Source organism: Marmota flaviventris, chromosome 2 (genome assembly GCF_047511675.1).
Source record: "Marmota flaviventris isolate mMarFla1 chromosome 2, mMarFla1.hap1, whole genome shotgun sequence".
NCBI lineage: Eukaryota > Metazoa > Chordata > Mammalia > Rodentia > Sciuridae > Marmota > Marmota flaviventris.
Genome location: NC_092499.1, coordinates 91,998,879 through 92,017,585, shown reverse-complemented (window position 1 = coordinate 92,017,585; position 18,707 = coordinate 91,998,879). Strand labels below are relative to the sequence as shown.

The 18,707-nt window shown below is 37.9% G+C and overlaps 1 protein-coding gene across 3 annotated transcripts in view; it reads right to left on the bottom strand.

Moving 5' to 3' along the window:
* Tubgcp4 (tubulin gamma complex component 4) overlaps positions 1 to 18,707 on the bottom strand; it is a 42,869-nt gene that overhangs the window by 6,171 nt on the left and 17,991 nt on the right. For 2 of the 3 annotated variants that reach the window (XM_027925163.2, XM_027925155.2), the window contains exons 10-13: positions 5,182 to 5,232; positions 4,679 to 4,784; positions 3,144 to 3,251; positions 761 to 902 (exon numbers count right to left, since the gene is read on the bottom strand). In XM_027925163.2, coding sequence (XP_027780964.1) covers positions 761 to 902; positions 3,144 to 3,251; positions 4,679 to 4,784; positions 5,182 to 5,232 — 407 coding nt within the window. The remainder of the gene's footprint in view (positions 1 to 760; positions 903 to 3,143; positions 3,252 to 4,678; positions 4,785 to 5,181; positions 5,233 to 18,707) is intronic. The other variant, XM_027925159.2, reaches the window with a different exon arrangement.

Genomic DNA, 18,707 nt, shown 5'->3' with positions numbered 1-18,707 from the left:
GGCTGTACAGAACTGGGAGGATGGAAAAAAAGGGGTTTAAAGAAGAGATGGCCCCATTTGCTTATTATTTTTCCTTTTCTCTATTCCTCTAGCCTCATGAGCATGACAATTTCCTCCCTTTCCCTACAGCTCTGGTTCCTCTGGTTTGGGGATATGAGGTCCTGCAACAGCACTGGGCAGGCTCTCATGATATAGACAAGGCTGGCCTTACAAAGTCTCATACCACCTTTATTTCACGCCCCCAGAAGGGTGTCCCTGTTGCCTTTCTCTGGATGTAAAAGGAAGTGATCTCCCTAGAAGCTAAAATCCATAGCAAACACTTGGGCTTTCTCAAGTATAGCAACGAAAAAATATTATAAATGTTAGGGAGGAAACTCATCAAGTCTGATGGAATCACTAAGGTCCAGACTCTTAGTGTGGTACTGCACACCTCATTCTCCTGAGGTTACAACTGGCAGCCTATAAACTGCTTGTTATTTTGCAAGCTTTTAAAAAAAATTATGTTTATAAGTATATATATCCCCTTCCCATTCATTCCAGTTCCCACCATTCCCTACGGTGTCATGTCTGTAGCCTCACTTATTAATGTGAAACTGTCTTGTCTCTGAAGACATGAGTTTGCAATTTCTGATTTGTAGACTGTTAAAACAAAACAAACAAAAAAGTAGCTGTCTTGGTCCATCAATTCTATACATGCTAATTTCTTTCCTAGGAAACAAGGTGGATAAAATTTACCTCTAACAAACTCCAAAATACTCACTTTTCCAGGACAGCTGGGGTGAAGAGAATGTGTAGAGGCCATTGTACTTTGTAGGAAAGACCAAGGGCCGCCCAGCCAGATGCAGGGGCTTCCCGGGGGGAAGTTTCCCGAGAAGGTGCTTCTCTTGCCTGAGTAGCATCTGCTAATTAATTAATGATCAGGAGAAGAAATGAAAAAAATAAAAAAAGACAAATTGGTTAATCCAGAGTCAGATTCAACAAGGTGAATAACATTCATGGAATGAGTATTCACTGGTGTCTGCAGTGTGACAGCACAAGGGACACAAAGGTAGAGGGCAAGGAAATTGCTATGTGAGGTTCTCTTGAAGGGTCTTTTGGATTCTTTTTTCAATGTTATAGTCTGGAGGCTGGAAGTAAATAAATAGACACCATTCCAGCAGCATTACCAAAAACAAACAAACTACAAAAAATACATCCTGGGCATCTCACTAGACTTCTGGACTTTTTTTTTCTCCTGTAAAAAATTTGGGTACTATATTCATATTGCTGGTGGCACTGCAAATTGGTGCACCCACTCTGGAAAGCAGTATGCGTATTCCTTAGAAAACATGGAATGGAACCACCATTTGACCCAGCCATCCCACTCCTCAGACTATACCCAGAGGACTTAAAAATCAGCATACTATAGTGACATAGCCACCTCAATATTTATGGCATCTCAATTCACAATAGCTAAACTGTGGAGCCAATCTAGATGTCCTTCAATAGATGAATGGATAAAGAAACTGTGGTACATATGCACAATGGAATATTACTCAGCATTAAAAGAGAATAAAATTATGACATTTTCAGGTAAATGGATGGAGTCAGAGAAGGAGAATATCATGCTAAGCAAAATAAGCCAATCCCAAAATATCAAAGGCCAAATGTTCTGTCTGATAAGTGGATGCTGATCCCTAATGGGGGGAGGGAGCATGGGGAGAATGGATGAACTTTGGGCAAAGGGGAAAGAGGGAAGGGGAGGGGGCGTGGGGACAGGAAAGATGGTGGGATGAGATGAACGGCATTACCCTAGGTACACGTGTGACTGCACATGTGGTTCAACTCTACTTAGTGTACAACCAGAGAAATGAAAATGCGTGTTCCATTTGTGTACAATGAATCAAAACGCATTCTGTTGTATATAACTAATTAGAACAAATTTTTAAAAATGAAAAAAAAAAACGGGTACTGGACTAGATGGTTTCTTTTTTTTTAATGTTTTACTTTTTTATTAATAGCACAGATCTAGTTGAATATCTTATATCATGTAACATAGGAGAAGCAATAAATTATAATTTATTGCATTTACATAGAGATCATCCCATAGACATTGTTTTATTAATATTCAAAATTGTCCTCAAAAGTAGGTATAGAGGATTGTGCTGAACTGTAGTAGACCTGCAAAGAACACATGCACTCCAGCTGCCTTAGCTCCTCCATTTGAACTTGACTGGAAAAGGGCATTAGAAAGAAAAGCTAACAGCTGAAATTGAAGATGCCAGAACGAAGAGTTTAATACACTTCTTTCCAACACTAATGTAGGATCCATGAGTTGGGGACTCTTTCTAGCACTGCCATATTTCTAGCAATTAAGAAGAATGTCTTAAAATTAGAAAGAATTCATTAAATTTTTACATGAATTTTGGAGCTATCTATTGTCACAGTAATAGATCAGACATATCCTCTTTTCCTACTTTGATTATTTTACAATAAATGTGGGGAAATAGATCTATTTAAACAGTTAAGGCAATTTTCCCCTCCACTTACAACTTTGCATACATAAAAATACGTGAATACAATTGTTATTAACCATTTTCATATTCTCATTATGATTCATTTTGACATAATTATAAATGCATGAAATATAACGTGCTTTAATTCAGTCTGTACTCTTTTTTTTTTTAATTGGTTGTTCAAAACATTACAAAGCTCATGATATATCATCTTTCATACATTTGACTCAAGTGGGTTATGAACTCCCGAATCACATCGGTTACACTCTCACATTTTTACATAATGGCATATTAGTGACTGTTGTATTCTGCTACCTTTCCTATCCCCTACTATCCTCCCTCCCCTCCCCTCCCATCTTCCCTCTCTACCTCATCTGCTGTTGTTCAATTCTCTCCCTTGTCCCCCCCCCCTTTCCCCTCACAACCTCTTATATGTAATTTTGTGTAACATTGAGGGTCTCCTACCATTTCCATAGTGAGGAAAAGATTAACATTAAACAGAGACGAGTGGGGGGAGAGAAAGGGAGAGAGACTAGATGGTTTCTAAGGTCCAAAATTATATGTTTCTGTGGAGGTAGATAGAAGCAGGGATGGGAAAATGGATGGTGACCAGGAGGACCAGAAAGGAAGCAGAAAAGAACGGCAAACCTTTGTGCTCCTTTCCATGATACTCGATTGTCAAGTGCAACAGAGGAAGAAGGTTGTCATCATCCAACAACACCTTGTGTGCTGACTGTTGAAAGGCCACGTTCACATCTGCAAGAAATAACACATGGGTTGACAGGAAAGCTAACAGCAGGATGCAGCAGACATGTGTTCCTTTGCCTGACCAGCATTCATTTCTCCTTTTCTTCTTGTTGGTGACAGCATCCTGAGAGTATCATGCCTGCCCAACATAGTTCTTGTGGTTCCAGTGAGCTTGGAAATACCTGATTCTAGGATGGCAGGCAAGCCAGGCATGAGCAGATGGAATGTAAAACTCTATACAGCTACATTTTGTTTAGGGGTATAACATGACTCAATTCAGGCCAATCCAGAGGCTGTACTGAGACCCTTAAAGAGTATAGCTCTGGTCAGAATAACAGAGACTTAGTAGGATGTAAAAACTTGACTAGAGTCTACCATTCAAAACAGGTCTGTCCAAGAAGAAAGGCAGAGGTGAAGATGGAAAGAGACCAAGTTAAAGGAATCACATAAGCCATTGGAGCATTTTGCCTAAAGCCATCACACCTCTAAGTTTTTCAGTTATAAAAATCAATAATTCTTTTTCCCTTTTTTTCTTACATGAGTTTGAATTGGATTTTCTGATATTTGCAACCAAAAATGTACTATATAAGTATAGTGGATATCTATTGTTTTACTGACTAGAAAAATAATCATAAAAAATAAATCATCCTGAAATAATCATCTGTATTATTATTCTACCTTTATTTTTTTTTTTTGGGGGGGGGGGGGGCTCTGATTCCTATTTAGCTCTCTTCATGTGGTCTAAATGGGAACAGTCATTAATTGATCTAGGGGTGGATGCTGCTGAACTAGTGTCTAACCTCTTCAAGTGATTCAGGAATAGGCATTTGATTTGGGTTGAGCCAAGCAAAACCCTTCCCCTGAAATTCTTTAACTTGCTATTGAGAGACCAGATTTGGTTTCTTCAGTAGAGGACACTGGGAAGCATGTTCTTGATGGCCCTAGAAAGTCAGAGTACATAACAGACAAAGACAAAATACAGTGAGAGAGAATTCTGATAGTATCCAAGTCCCTAATTTCAGATGTTGTGAGGCCCAGTTGTACCACTGTTCCATTAGAGTTTTAGATATAATAGCAAATAAATCCCCCTTTTCTAACTAGGTGAGCTCAGGTTAAAATAAAACAGTTCTAATGTAATACTCTAAGTGGCAATAAGTCCCAATATGCCATATATGTTTTTTTTTTTTTTTTTCTGATGAGATGAAATACCTGGTTTGAAGGCCTGTACCAACTCCTCCAGGTAGGGTCACAGGGCCAAGGTGCTGTTCCTAATGATCTCAGGGTGAAGCCTACCTGAAAGTCCCATTTTTGAAAGCACTGCTCTGGTAACTCACCAGGCTGCTTGTATATGGAGCAGGCCTAAAAGCATCAGTAGCAGCCAAGAAATACCCTGTAACTTCAGTATGCTGGTATTCTCAGGGTCACAGGGCAATTACCATGCTCAGTTACTGCAGTGGGTGGTGTTTTTAACATGTGTTGAGCTGTGTCAATGAAGGCCTGAAAGAGTTCTCCTCGTCCCAGAAGGTAAAAGTCTTTAATGATCTGAGGAAAGAATTTCAATTTACAATTCAGTAAAGCAGGATCAGGAGGGCCTCATTATCCTGAGGAAATTACACAATATATTTCCAATCTTATCAGTCTGAAAGACATAGGCATTTTGAAGAAGCATTCAGAGCAGTTTCTCCTAGTAGGATGATGGCTTATGTTTTATTTCGTTTATGCAATGGCAACATACTAAAACCAGAAGCAAGTAAACTCCCAAATCTTTGTGCTACAGTAGATTTGTAACACAAGGTACTTTTTGCTCACTTGAGAAAGAGCAAATGAGTCCACTGTGCCAGTCTGGGTACAGGCAATCAGTGCCCCCAGGAGAGGTCAAAGAATGTAAGCCACTGCCCACCAGCATTATGTTGAGAATGAAAAGAATAGCTGTTATTACCTTCAGCTGACCCAGCAGATCTGACTCCTCTACCATCAGCTTCCAGAGATGCTATGAAAAAAACCAACAAAACAGGGACAAATGTTCATTACAATGAAAATTCCTATAAGAAATGGTTTTGTACAAGTTCTGCCATGAATTGATAAAAGAATATATACATAACCAAATTCAGTTTAACAGTTTAAAAAACCCATGAAGATGGAAATGTTCTGAAATTTTTGATAACAGTCATGTAACATTTGTGAATATAGTAAAAACCACTGACTTAAAAATGGCTACAATGTTGTGCTTGTAATCCCAGCTATTTGGGAGGCAGTGGCAGGATGATCAAGAGTTCAAGGACAGCTTGGGCAATTTGTCTCAAGCTAAAAATTAAAAAGGGCTGGGGGGAATTGAAATGTTGAATATTATTATGTGAAATCTGTCACAAAAAATAAAATTTCAAACTATGAACATTACTAAATTGAGGTTTAAAGGAAGGAAAAAAACCATATTACCAATTACCTTAATAGATTCAGCTAAAGCACTTGATAAAATTTTATATTTGTTCATAATTTAAAAAAAGGAAGGGAGAGGAAACATCTTTATTCTGATAAAGAGTATATATCAAAAACTCACAGCAACTACTTCTCAATGGTGAAGCATTAGAAGAAATTCATTTAAAGTCACTTAACTGTACTAAAGACTTTGCCAGTGCAGTAAGGGGAAAAAGGTGTGTGTGTGTGCATGTCTGTATATGTGTGAAAAGCCAAACTGTAACTATTAACAGATGCTATCACTATCTGCATAGAAAGTACAAGAGAACTGATAATACAGACCATTAGAATTAGTAAGAGAATTCAGTAAAGTTGATGAATAATAGACAGAAATGAAGTATATAACCATCGTGAAAGGTAAAGTCACTACTATAGGATTTGTCCAGTGAAGTGACCAACAGTGGTTTAGGGTGCTGGGATTTACCACCCTTGGACCACTAATGGTCCACCCTCCTCTATCTCTGACTTACTGGAACTGACAAGATTAGGAATTGGCCTTTGACCCTTCTCCAGTACATATTACTAGACAAAGGCAAATAGAAGCTCACAGGCCAAGACAGACATGGGTAGAATAAAAGGTACAACAGTCCAGACAACTTTGCCCATGTGAAGCATTAGTTTTAAAACAGGCTGTGTGGTCGTTTCAGGGTGCCATCCAGAACCCCTCTGCATGCTCAGATACTTGTTACCCACAGGTGCTGGGAGTCTTGCCTGTTTGTCAGCAGTTCAGGGACGGTACTTGGCTAAAGGGAGCTTCCTTACCCAAAGATCCTCTTCTCCCTTGCTAAAGGCAGCCCACATCCCAAAACTGGCAGATTCAGGGGTATAGTAGCTTAGCCCCTTAGCCCTTTGGACATTTCTGAAGGCCATCCTAGTTTCAGAGCTCTGCAATATGATCACCCAAGGCTCCTATTGGAACTGCATCACAAAGTATCTTCTCCCTCTGATTAATTCTGCTTCACTCACTTATTCCAACTAAATCCTAATCTTAGAATCTGTTTCCTGGGAAACCTGACTTGGAACCTGAGCCAAGAATTTAAAATACTCATGATAAACATGCTTAAAGAGATAAGGACAATGGCAATGTAAATATATAAAAAGAAAACAAAAAGAACCAAGTTGTTTAAATAATTATATAGCCACATGCAAAAAATTTTTTAAATGATCCATACCTCACACCATATAGAGAAATTAACTCAAAATGATCACAGACTTAAATATAAAGCTGAAAACTATAAAATTGAAGAGAGAAAATAGAGGGAAAAATCTGTGACCTTGGTTAGGCAAAGATTTCTTAGATACAACACTAAAAACATCCATTAAAAAAAAAAAGATAAGCTGGGCTTCATCAAAATTAACAATTTCTGCTCTTTGAAGGAGACCGTTAATGGAATGAAAAGAGAAGTCACAGGCAGTGAGAAAATAAGTCACATATCTGCCACAGGACTTATATTCAGAATACAAAAAAGCTCTCAAAATTCAACAGTAAGAAAATAAAAAGTCAACACAAAATGGGCAAAAAGTGGATGAAAAATATTTGACATCATTAGTCATTAGGGAAATGCAAATTACAATGAGGGAACTACCCAAATTTCTATCAAAGACTGATAAACATTTTGGTAGAAAAAAAGGAAAACTACTAAGCAGAAAAAAGGAATCAACTACTGATAAATGCAAATTGGATTCATCTCAAAATAATATATTTAGTAAAAGATTATTTTCTCCTCCAAAGAGTGCATACTGTGTAATTTCATTTTTATAAACTTTAAAAAAATGCAACCTAACTTAACACAGAGTAGAGTAGTTACTGGGGACCCGAAGTATAGGAAGAATAGGATATAAGTACACACAAAGGTTGAAAATAAAGGATGGAAGAAGCTATCATGTAAATAAGTCCAAAAGAAAGCTGGACAGTGAGTGATCTTAACAATATGAATGATATTATCACAGGTGACACAGGACACTGTCACGAGCCAGCCATGGGCTATGTGTGTGAGCCATGAGCATCTGAGCAATGTCAGTCAATCTGTTGACCACAAGACATCACCAAGCAACCCCCTGAAACCCAATCCCTTGCCTTATTTGGGTTGAATGTCTTCCCCTTAAATAAATAGGATGGTCTCAGGTGTGCTCTCTCTCCCTTTTGTCTGCATCTCTTGCGGGAACTAGTGTTGAGAGCCACAGCCGAAGGGGCCCCAGCAAACTTCCAGATGCCAGCTGATGATTGGCTCACAGCTGCCCCAGCAACTTCTAGCTGCCAACTGATTGGCTCCTCTGCAGTGATGCTCATTGGGCTGTTTCCCCGCCCTTTCAGACCACAGAGCTGCTCATTGGGGGACTTTTTTTTGGCTCCGCCCACGTGACCCAGCCAATCCGCCTCAAGAGCAGGAGGAGTGGGGGAGGTGGAGAGGCTTGTGGGAAGCCGGTGGTGGCAGTTGGGCTCTGAAGGTTTTTCCTGAGGAGCTGTTTTGTTTGGCGTGTGTGGTTCTAAAAATAAAGTTAGTTTCTTTTGACAAGTGGCTCCTGAATTGTGCCCAGCCAGACTGCGGCAAACTAGGGCCGAGGAGCCATCACTGGACACCAAGAAAAAGGTACTTTCTGTGTCTCTGTGATTATTCAGTGCCAACCCAATTCACCTGGAGTGACCCTGACTGATTTAGTTGCATGTCGTGGCAGGTCACCATGTGATAAAAGGAAAAATACATACATTGTATATATGCACATAACTAACATATAACCTCAAAATTATTAACTAGAACATTCTTAGAATTCTAAACACAGATTATATATTCTCTGGGCACATGTGTTGAGAGCCACAGTTGGAATGGCCCCTGGCATTTTGCCAGAAGGAATGGTTGAGAGGTGACACCAGTGAGCCATTAAGATGATGATAATTAAGTTAAGCTGTGTATAATTGCTGTGACTGGATGATGCTGGATTGAAACAGGCTGTGTATTCAGTTGTATATAGAACCCTGCTGTCTGGCAATAGGGCAGCTCTGGAATAGGGCGGCTCCTGCTGCCTCGGGCGCCACTACTTTTGAGTTCTCCCGGAGTGAGTTCCGGTTGAGCTTTCCGGGGATTCCTGGAGAGTTCGAGTTAGTTGGTGAAGTTCCGGTGGAGGGAGTTCCGGTTGGTGTGTGGTGTTCCTGGAAGGGCCTCGTGGGTGGCGTTCGCGCAGGAGTTCGGGCAATAAAGGAATTCCTGTTTGAACCTACAAGTGCCTCGTGGCGGCTCGGTTATTTTGTGCCCAGCCAGACTGCGGCACACATGCACAATAATTAAAAACAAAAAAGCCAGTTTTTGCATGCCTATAATCCTAACTACTTGGGAGGTTGAGGCAGGAGGATTTCAAGTTCAACACCAACATGGGCAACTTAGTGAGACCCTGTCTCAATATAAAAAAAAGGTCTATGGTAGAGTGCTTGCCTAGAATACATGAATACCACAATACTGCAAAATGACAGCAACAACAAAAGCCAGAATCTCTGTATTAGTCCCTAAAGGAAACTGCACAAAGGAAGAATATGTAGACTATGTTCTCCACTATACTGCAAGAATTTAGAAGAAATAAATTCCTTGGTTACAAAGAAAATAAAGAATTATTTAGAACAGGGACTGGACTGTAGCTCAGTGGCAAAGCACTTGCCTAGCACATTTTGAGGCACTGAATTAGATCCTCAGTACCACATTTAAAAAAATAAAATAACAAGGGAAGGCACACTGTTCATCTACAACTACCAAAAAAAAAAATTATTTAGAACACAATGATAATGGAAGTTCCACATGCCAAAAACTTGTGGGATACATTCAGAGAAATATTTAAAGTTTTATATGTATTTCTTATGAAATAAAGGTTAAAAATAAAGGAATCAAGCTTTCAACTTGGAAAAATTCAAAGAATTAGGAAAGCATTACAACTGACACCACAGATCATTAGTATTATAAACAACTGTATGTCAAAAAATTTGATAACTTAGAAAAAAATGGATAAATTCCTGGACATATATACCTTACTAAGACCAAATCATGAAGGAATAGAAAACTTGAACATGCCAATCAATAATAAGTTACAAAATTAAATAATGAATAAAAAGCCTCCCTGAGAGCAGATGGTTTCTCTGCTGAATTCTAACAAACATTTAAGGAGCTAATACTAATTTTCCTTAAGTCATTCCAAATAAACAGAAGAAGAAGGAATATTTTGAAACACATTATTATGGTACGGACATGAGATACACTCCCCACAAAACTCCTCTTTTAAGGCAGGAATGTTCAAAGATGAAATGATAGGACTATAAAACCTGTAACCTACTCAGTCTATCTACTTTGAATGAAGTAACTGGGTGGTAACTATAGGTAGGTGGGGTATGTCAGGAAGAGGTGAGTACCTGGGTGCATGCCTTGGAAAGGGCTCATCTTCCCTGTGGCTGCCTGTGACTGTCTGTCTCTCTCCCTTCTCTAAGTTGTTCTTGTCAGGTATTTTGGTCACAGCAATACAAAAGCTGACTAAAACAGAAACTAGTACTAGGAGTGGGGTCATTGCTATGACTAACCTAACCATGTGATTCAGAATCCTTTGGAAATGATTTGCAGAAGGAATTTGCAAATGTTTGAAAAAACAGGCTGGAGAAGCCTTAAATTTTGTTATCACCCAGAATGCAAATAGTAATATGTACTGTGCTCATAAGGTTTCAAAGAGAATTGAATTACAAGAGGCCACTTGTGTTACATTCTGGCAAAGAACTTGTCTACATTTTACCCATGTTTTGAGACTTTGTATGAGGCTGAATTTAAAAGTAATGGGCTAATTAATCTGGTAGAGAAAATTTCAAGGCAGCATAACATTCAGGAAGTGTTATGGATACTGCCAGCAGCTTTTAACCAGGTTTACTCTGAGAATTATGAAGAAAAAACAACTAAAAGTTTTTAAAAACTTGCAGTTTGGCCAGAAAAATGCTCATAAAGCTGAGGCAAATGAAGATGTGATTGTTAAAAGAGATCACAGATACTAAAGAGATGCGAAGTACTAGGCAGAGACAATAGGAAAGGTGCCTTAAGTGCACCTCAGGAATCTATAAAACCACATTCACTGTAGGCTCAAGAAGGTAGAAGTGAAAATTCTTTTGAGATCATGGAGGTGCCCTGTCTCCATAGGAGGTGCCTAGAAAGTTATTTCATCCAGGCACTCAGAGGCCATTGGCATGATCCCAGAGAGCTCAGCTACTGCACAAGCTGACAGCAGATCTGGTGCTGGTTCTGCAGGGACACTGGATGCTGGAGTTAGGGGGTCATGGAGGCTTACACTGAAATTTCAAAGGCAGTCCTGGGAGGCTAGGCAAAGTATAGTAGGGTTGGAATCCTACTATATTCCAACTCGGGCTGCCCTGGGAGTATGAAGCGAAGCTGGAATGAAGACCTCAGAAATTAAGAGTGGCCAGTAACATGGACTGTCTGCTGACTAGAGAGAGAAGGCCAAGCTAAAAAAGAGGTCATGTGCACTACAGCAGGCAAAGCCAAAGGGGTGTGACTCCTAGGCCCTTTGGAAAGAACATATCACTATCATGTGTCCTACATGCTATATGTAGAGTTATAGGTAGAGTTATTAAACCTGTTTGCCCAGCTAGATTTTGGTCTTGCTTTGGCTCCATTCCTTCTTTCTATGCTCCTATTTCTCCTTTTGGAATGGGAATGTTTATTCTGTACCACTATATTGGATATATGTCATTTGCTTTTGATTTCTATAGGGACTTACAGCCAGTAGTTTGATCTGAGTCTCAGAGAAGACTTTGTACTTGGACTTTTGGGCAATTCTGCAAGTGTTAATGCTATGTGACTCTTGGAGATGAACTAAATGCATTTTGCATTGTGAGACAGACATGAGCTTTTGGGAGCCAGGGGTGGAATGTTATGATTTTGATGAGGTGTCCCTTCAAATGAAGGTCTGTTTTCAGTGAAATGATTGGATTATGAGAACTGTGACCTAATCAGTACATCTTAATTTGAATGGACTATCTGGGTGGTAACTCTAGGCAGAAGGCATGGCTAAAGGAGATGGATCACTGAATGAGTGCTCATCTTCCCTAGGGCTGGCCTGCTTGCTCATGTGTGTTTGTTCTCCCCAACACCTTCCTCTTTCCTGGCTACTATGAGGTGAACTGTTTTCCTCCACCCTGCCCTTTGGCTATGATATACTACCTTACCTAGGGCCCAGAGTAAGACTGAGACCTCTGACACCATCATCCCTAAATAATCGTTCCCTCCTCAAAAGTTTTCTCATCAGATATTTTGCTCACAGCATGCAAAAGCCAACTAAAACATGCATACTCCAAGACTAGCATTACCTGGATTCCAAAACCAGATAAAGGCAGAAAAATAATGAAAAACTATAGGTCCACATCCTTGACAAAAATAGATGCAAAAATCCTGAACAAAATACTAACAAATGGAATCCAACAGCACAATGAAACAATTATTTACTATGAACAAGTGAGATTCACCCCGGGATATAAGGATGGTCCAATACAGTCAAATCAATAAATCTGATATGCTGCATCAACAAAAAGGACAAAAACCATATGATCACTTCAGTAGATGCAGAAAGGGCATTTGATAAAGTTTAACACTCCTTCAAGATAAAAACTCCCAATAGGGTAGTTTAATAGTAGAGCACTTGACTAGCATGCATGAAGCTCTACGTTAAACCCCCAATACTGCAAAAGAACAAAGCAGAAAAAAACAAACTTTGAAGAAATTCAGTTTTAAAGAACATACCTCAATATAATAGAGATCATATATAACAAACTAACAGTTAAAATCACATTGAATGGGGAAAAGCTGAAAGCCTTCTTAGTAAGACCTGGAACAAGATAAGAATATCCAACCAGAAATAGGAAAAATTGTGCTCTATATGTAATTGTAATGCATGCCGCCATCATATATAAATAAAAAAAAAGATAAGGATATCCACTTTCACCTCTTTTATTCAACATAGTTCTGATAGTACTAGGGAGAGTAATCAGGCAAGAGAAAGAAGGCACATCTCAATTGGAAAAGAAGTTGTCAAAATTGTTACTGTTTGTAAATGATGAGATCTTATGGCAGAAAGTGCCAAAAATTCCACCAAAAAAATTTTAGACTAAATGAGTTAGAAAAGTTATAGGATAAAAAAGCCAGTGGTGTTGCATTATGCCAATAGTGAATTATCTGAAATAGAAATTAGGAAAGCAACCCCATTTACAATAGCTCCCTCAAAAGTAATATATGTAGGAATAAATTTAACCAAAGAGATGAAAGACATTTACAATGATAATTATAAAATACTGGTGAAAGAAATTGAAAAGAATACATAAAAGTGATAAGATATCCTATGTTCATGGATTAGAAGAATCAATATTGTTAAAATGTTTTTACTACTCAAAGTGATCTAAAGATCCAATGCAATCTCTATTAAAATACCAATGACAGTCTTCACAGAACTAGGAAAAACAATTCTAACATTTACATGAAACCATACAGAAACCCTGAACAGCCAAAGCCATCTTGAGCAAAAATAACAAAACAAGAGGCATTACACTATTTGACTTTAAACACACAATGCTGTCACAAGCTGTCCATGGGTTGCATGTGGGTCACCGCATATCAAAACCTAGTGGATAGAAACATCTGGTGTCTGGGAATGACCGGTGGACATTTTCTCTGGTCAACTGCCAGGGACAATGTGAATTTCTAACCTGCTCTGCCGTGTCCCATGGAGCAGCTGAGATGCGTGTGACCTGCCAAGATGCCAATCAACCTGCAGACTGCAAGATATCACCAAACAAGTCTCCGTCCTTGAAACCTTACCCCTGCCTTTGATGTGCCCCCTTAAATAAACCACTGAAGCCATTTCCTTTTTCTGGTTCCAGCACCCATATGGACTAGATACATCAGGGGCTTGGCTTTTCTGTAAATATATTTTTATTTGTGTTTTGCTATTCACTAAGTTATTTGAGACTAAGTTTCCAGGTAGCTTCACCCTCCTCGGCAGGAAGAACCACCCCCCCAAGGAGATGCTGGCTGTCACCCCGTTACAACTCTATAGCAATCAAAACAACATGCCAGCATGGTGGCACACACCTGTAATTCCAGTGGCTCAGGAGACTGAGGCAGGAAGATTGCAAGTTCAAAGCCAGCCTCAGCAACAGTGAGGCACTAAGCAACTCAGTGAGACCCTGTCACTAAATAAAATACAAAAAAAAAAAAAAAAGGCTGGGGATGTGGTTTAGTGGTCAAGTGCCTCTGAGTTCAATTCCCGGTGCAAGTCTCCCCCGGCCCCACCACCCTGCAAAACAGCATGGTATTAGCATAAAAACAAACACACAGATCAACAGAGCAGAATACATCCTAAAAGTAAACCCACACATCTGGAGTAGCTGATTTTGGACAAAGGTGCTAATAAGAACAAGCACTGGAGAAAGGAACACCTTTTTAATAAACGATGCCAGGAAAACTGGACATCCACATGCTGAAGAATGAAACTAGAACACTATCTTTTTTTATTTTTTATTTTAATTTTTTGGTACTGGGGATTGAACTCAGGGGCGCTTAATCACTTGGTCACATCCCCAGCCCTTTTTTACTTTTTTTTTTTTTTTTTTTTTTAAGAGACGGTCTCACTGAGTTCCTTAGGGCTTCACTAAGTTGCTGAGGCTGGCTTTGAACCCACTATCCTCCTGCCTCAGAGCCACTGGGATTACAGGCTTGCACCACCATGCCTGGCTACGGATTCTCTTATGAGCTACAAATATCAAATAAAAAATGTATTAAAGACGTAAGACCTAAAACTATGCAACTACTATGCAAACATAGGGGAAACACTAGGCAATGTAATGGACAAGAAGGTTTTTGGACAAGAAACTGAAGTACAGGAAACTGAACAAAAAAAGATAAATGGAATATGGCAAACTAAAAAGCTCTGCAGAGCAAAGGAAACAAACAGAATGAAAAGACACTCTACAGAATGGGAGAAAATATTTCCAAGTTATGCATCTGACAAATACATAAGGAACTCTTAAGAACTCAATAGCAAAAACCTAAATTACCTGAATAATAAATGGGCAATAGCTCCAAATAGACATTTCTCAAAAGAAAACATACAAATGCCAATGGATACATGAAAAAATACTCAATATCACTGATTATCAGCGAAATGCAAATCAAAGCCATAATGAATGGTATTATTAAAAAGACTAAAAAAAATAAGTACTGGCAAGGATGTGGTTAAAAGGGAATCCTTGTCCTTTGGCTTTAGCAGGAATATAAATTAGTACAGCCACTATGGAAAACAGTATGGATAAAAAATTACAAATAGACCTACCATATGATCCAGCAATGCCACCACTGGGTATGTATCTGATGGAAATGCAATCAGTATGGTGAGGAGACAGCTACACTCCCAGGTTCACTGTAGCAGTAATCACAATAGTCAAGAAACTCAATCAACCTAAGTGTCCGTCAACTCATGAATTGATTAAGAAAATGAGAGACAGAGGGGCATGGTAGACCACCCCTGTAATCCAAGTTTCTCAGGAGGCTGAAGTAGAAGGATCACAAGTTCAAGGTCAAGTTGATAAGACCTGTCTCAAAAATCTAAAAATAAAAATAAAAAGGGCTGAAGATATAGCTCAGTGATAGAGTGCTTGCCTAGCATGTGCCAAAGAACATAAAGAACATACCTGTGTTCCCTAGTACTGGAGAGGGGGGGGGGGGAAGGAAAAGAAATGTGGCACAAAGCACACTGGAATACCATTCAACTATTAAAAAAAAATATCCTGCCATTTGTGTCATGATAGAACTGGAATTCATTACACTATGTAAAGTAATCCTGGCACAGAAAGACAAGTACCACATGATCTCACTCATGTGGAATCTAAAAAGGATGATCTTACAGAAGTTGAAAGAGAGACAGATAGTAGGAGTTAGCAAAAGGATAGGAAAAGGTTGATCAATAAACACTACGTTACAGTTAGTGCTTACATAGAGCAAAAAAATTCTGACGTGTTATTGCACAATAGGGTGAGGTAGATAAAAATAATGTACTATACATTTCATAAAGCTAGAAGAAAGGATTTGAAAGTTTTTGCATAAAAAATGTTTGAGATAAATATGCTTAACCTGGTTTAATCACACTTGAAGTATACATACATGGAAACATTATATGGTATCCCTATATATACAATTTTTATGTTTATGTATCAGCTAAAAACTGTTTTAATGTAAAACATGAAACAAGGAAGAAAATAAGGAGAAATGTAGGCATCAATGAATTTTAAAAATACATCTAGATGAAATGAATAAGTTCCTAAAAATTTTTACATTAAGAAGTAAATGTTTGGGGCTGGGGCTGGGGCACAGTGGTAAAGCACTTGCCTTGCACGGATGAGGCACTAGGTTTGATTCTCAGCACCAAATAAAAATAAATAAATAAAGATATTGTGTCCATCTACAACTAAAAAGAATTTTTTAAAAAAGTAAATGTTTATTCCACTATTGTCATGTATTTAATATATAAATAAGAAGTAAATGTTTTATGTCAATAGGTTTTAAACACACTGAACTGTAAAGTTTTCCTTCCTAAAGAAACTTAAGCTTATCAGGAGGCTGAGGCAGATGAATTGCAAGTTCAAAGCTAGCCTTAGCAACTTCGTGAGGCCCTAAGCAACTTACCAAGATCCTATCTTGCCATAAAAATATAAAAAAGGGTTGAGGAAGTGGCTAAGTGGTTGAGCGCCCCTGGGTTCAATCCCCTGTATAAAAAAGAAAGAAAGAAACCTAGTTTTTCAGGTAAATTCAAACCTTTAGTAAGAATTCCTGTCTTATATAAGCTATTCTAAAAATTAGAAAGAACAGGGGCTGGGGATGTGGCTCAAGCGGTAGCGCGCTCGCCCGGCATGCATGCGGCCCGGGTTCGATCCTCAGCACCACATACCAACAAAGATGTTGTGTCCGCTGAGAATTGAAAAATAAAACAAAAACAAAACAAAACAAAAAAACTCACTTTAAAAAAAAAAAAAAGAACAAAAGCTACATTTTATAAGTCCATTTTATAAGGCTTATATAATCTTTATTCCAAAACCACGTAAGAACAAGAGTAAAACCATAGTTTTTTCCACTAGCAAATATAGATGCAAAAAAAAAAAAATCTAAATATTGTATTGGTTAACCAAATCCAACCATATGCTACAAAATAAAACATCACAATGGAATACAGATTATTCTAGGAAGATTGGACATCTGAAAATTCTAACCAGAAATTTCTATATGAATAGACTAAAGGAGAAACATAAAAGCCAGAAACTGTACTTCTTATTAATACAAAAGGGGCAGTTGATAAAATTCAACATTTACATAACAACCCTTAGCAAACCAGGAATAGAAGACAATTACTGTAACCTAATGAATTTATGTTCCAGAAGCCCACATTAAACTCTATAATGGAGAAACTAATATGTATAAACTTCAAGGGCTAACAAATCATGGATATTTATTATTATCCCTACTGTTTAACAATTTACATAAATATCATCCTAGCTGTTGTATATAGTATTAAAGATCCCAGCTAAAAGAGAGAAAAAAATAATTCTAGCTAATAATGTAAGAAAAAAAAAATTTAAAAATTGCAAAAGTCTCATTACTTGCAGATGCTATGGTCAACTACCTACAAAATAGAATTGAACTATTAGAACTAAAAGAGTTAAACAAGTTGCCAGGTTTTATTAACTTACAAAAATTAATAATAATAATAATAATAATAATTATTATTATTATTATTATTATTATTACATAATGCAAGTTGAACCAGGGTACTTTACCACTGAGCTACCGTTGCAGTCCTTTCTAAATTTTATTTTGAGACAGGGTCTCACTATGTGCCCAGGCAGTCCTCAAACTTACTAGCCTCCTGCCTCAGCATCCCAGTCACTGGGATTATAAGTATATGCCACTGTGTCCAGCTTTAATAATATTACTTATATAAGCAATAACCAACTGAAGATATAATTAAAATAAAAACTACTAAGTATCGGAGAATTTTTAAAAACTCTTTTGTTGAAGGATTCTAAGATACAGAAAAGTACACAAATCATAAGCTAATAGCATGAGAAATTTTCACAACTGAATACACTTCTATAACCAGTCCCCAGATCAAGAAATGGAACACATTGAACATTATCAGATCGCAGAAGCCCTTATCTCCCTTCCATTGACTAAAGAAGAGCCAGTACTATCTTAACATCTAGCACTGGGTTAATTCTGTCTGTTTTTGAATTTTATAGAAACAGACTGCTATGTAGGTATTCTTTTTAAAAACTGAAAAAAGCAGGAAAAGATCAGAAAGACTCTTCCTTTTTCCTTCTGGGCACACTATTTGTTTTCATTATTATGTTATCATTGTTATAATACTTCTCAAAGCAGTCTATTATCTACAGTTCTAGGAAACCTCAAAAGAGTCAAAAGAATCTGAGCTTTGATTCTTTGCCTATTATTTTTAAAAAACTGGAAATGGGGCTGGGGTTGTGGCTCAGCGGTAGAGCGCTTGCCTAGCACATGCAAGGCCCTGGGTTCAATCCTCAGCACCACATATAAATAAATAAATAAAATAAAGGTATTGTGACAACTACAACTAAAAAATATTTAAAAAAAAAAACCTGGAAATATTTCTAGCAATGTATTTATTTCAAAATTTCAAAAGAACAATTCTGATACCTCTTATAACTCAATAAAATTTTACTTTTCTCCATTAATTATATTTTCCAAGGAGTTATACACAAAGACAGGGCAGAAATAGATTTACTAAAAAAGAAAAAGGAATTATAGATACTAGCTCCTTTTAGACAAGAACCTGCCTTGGGCTATAGACAGGCCAGCAAGTGTCTTGAAATTTTAATGAAAGAAACATGAATTCTAGATAACAGATTATTGCCCATAAAGCATCAAATGAAATGATATTTCA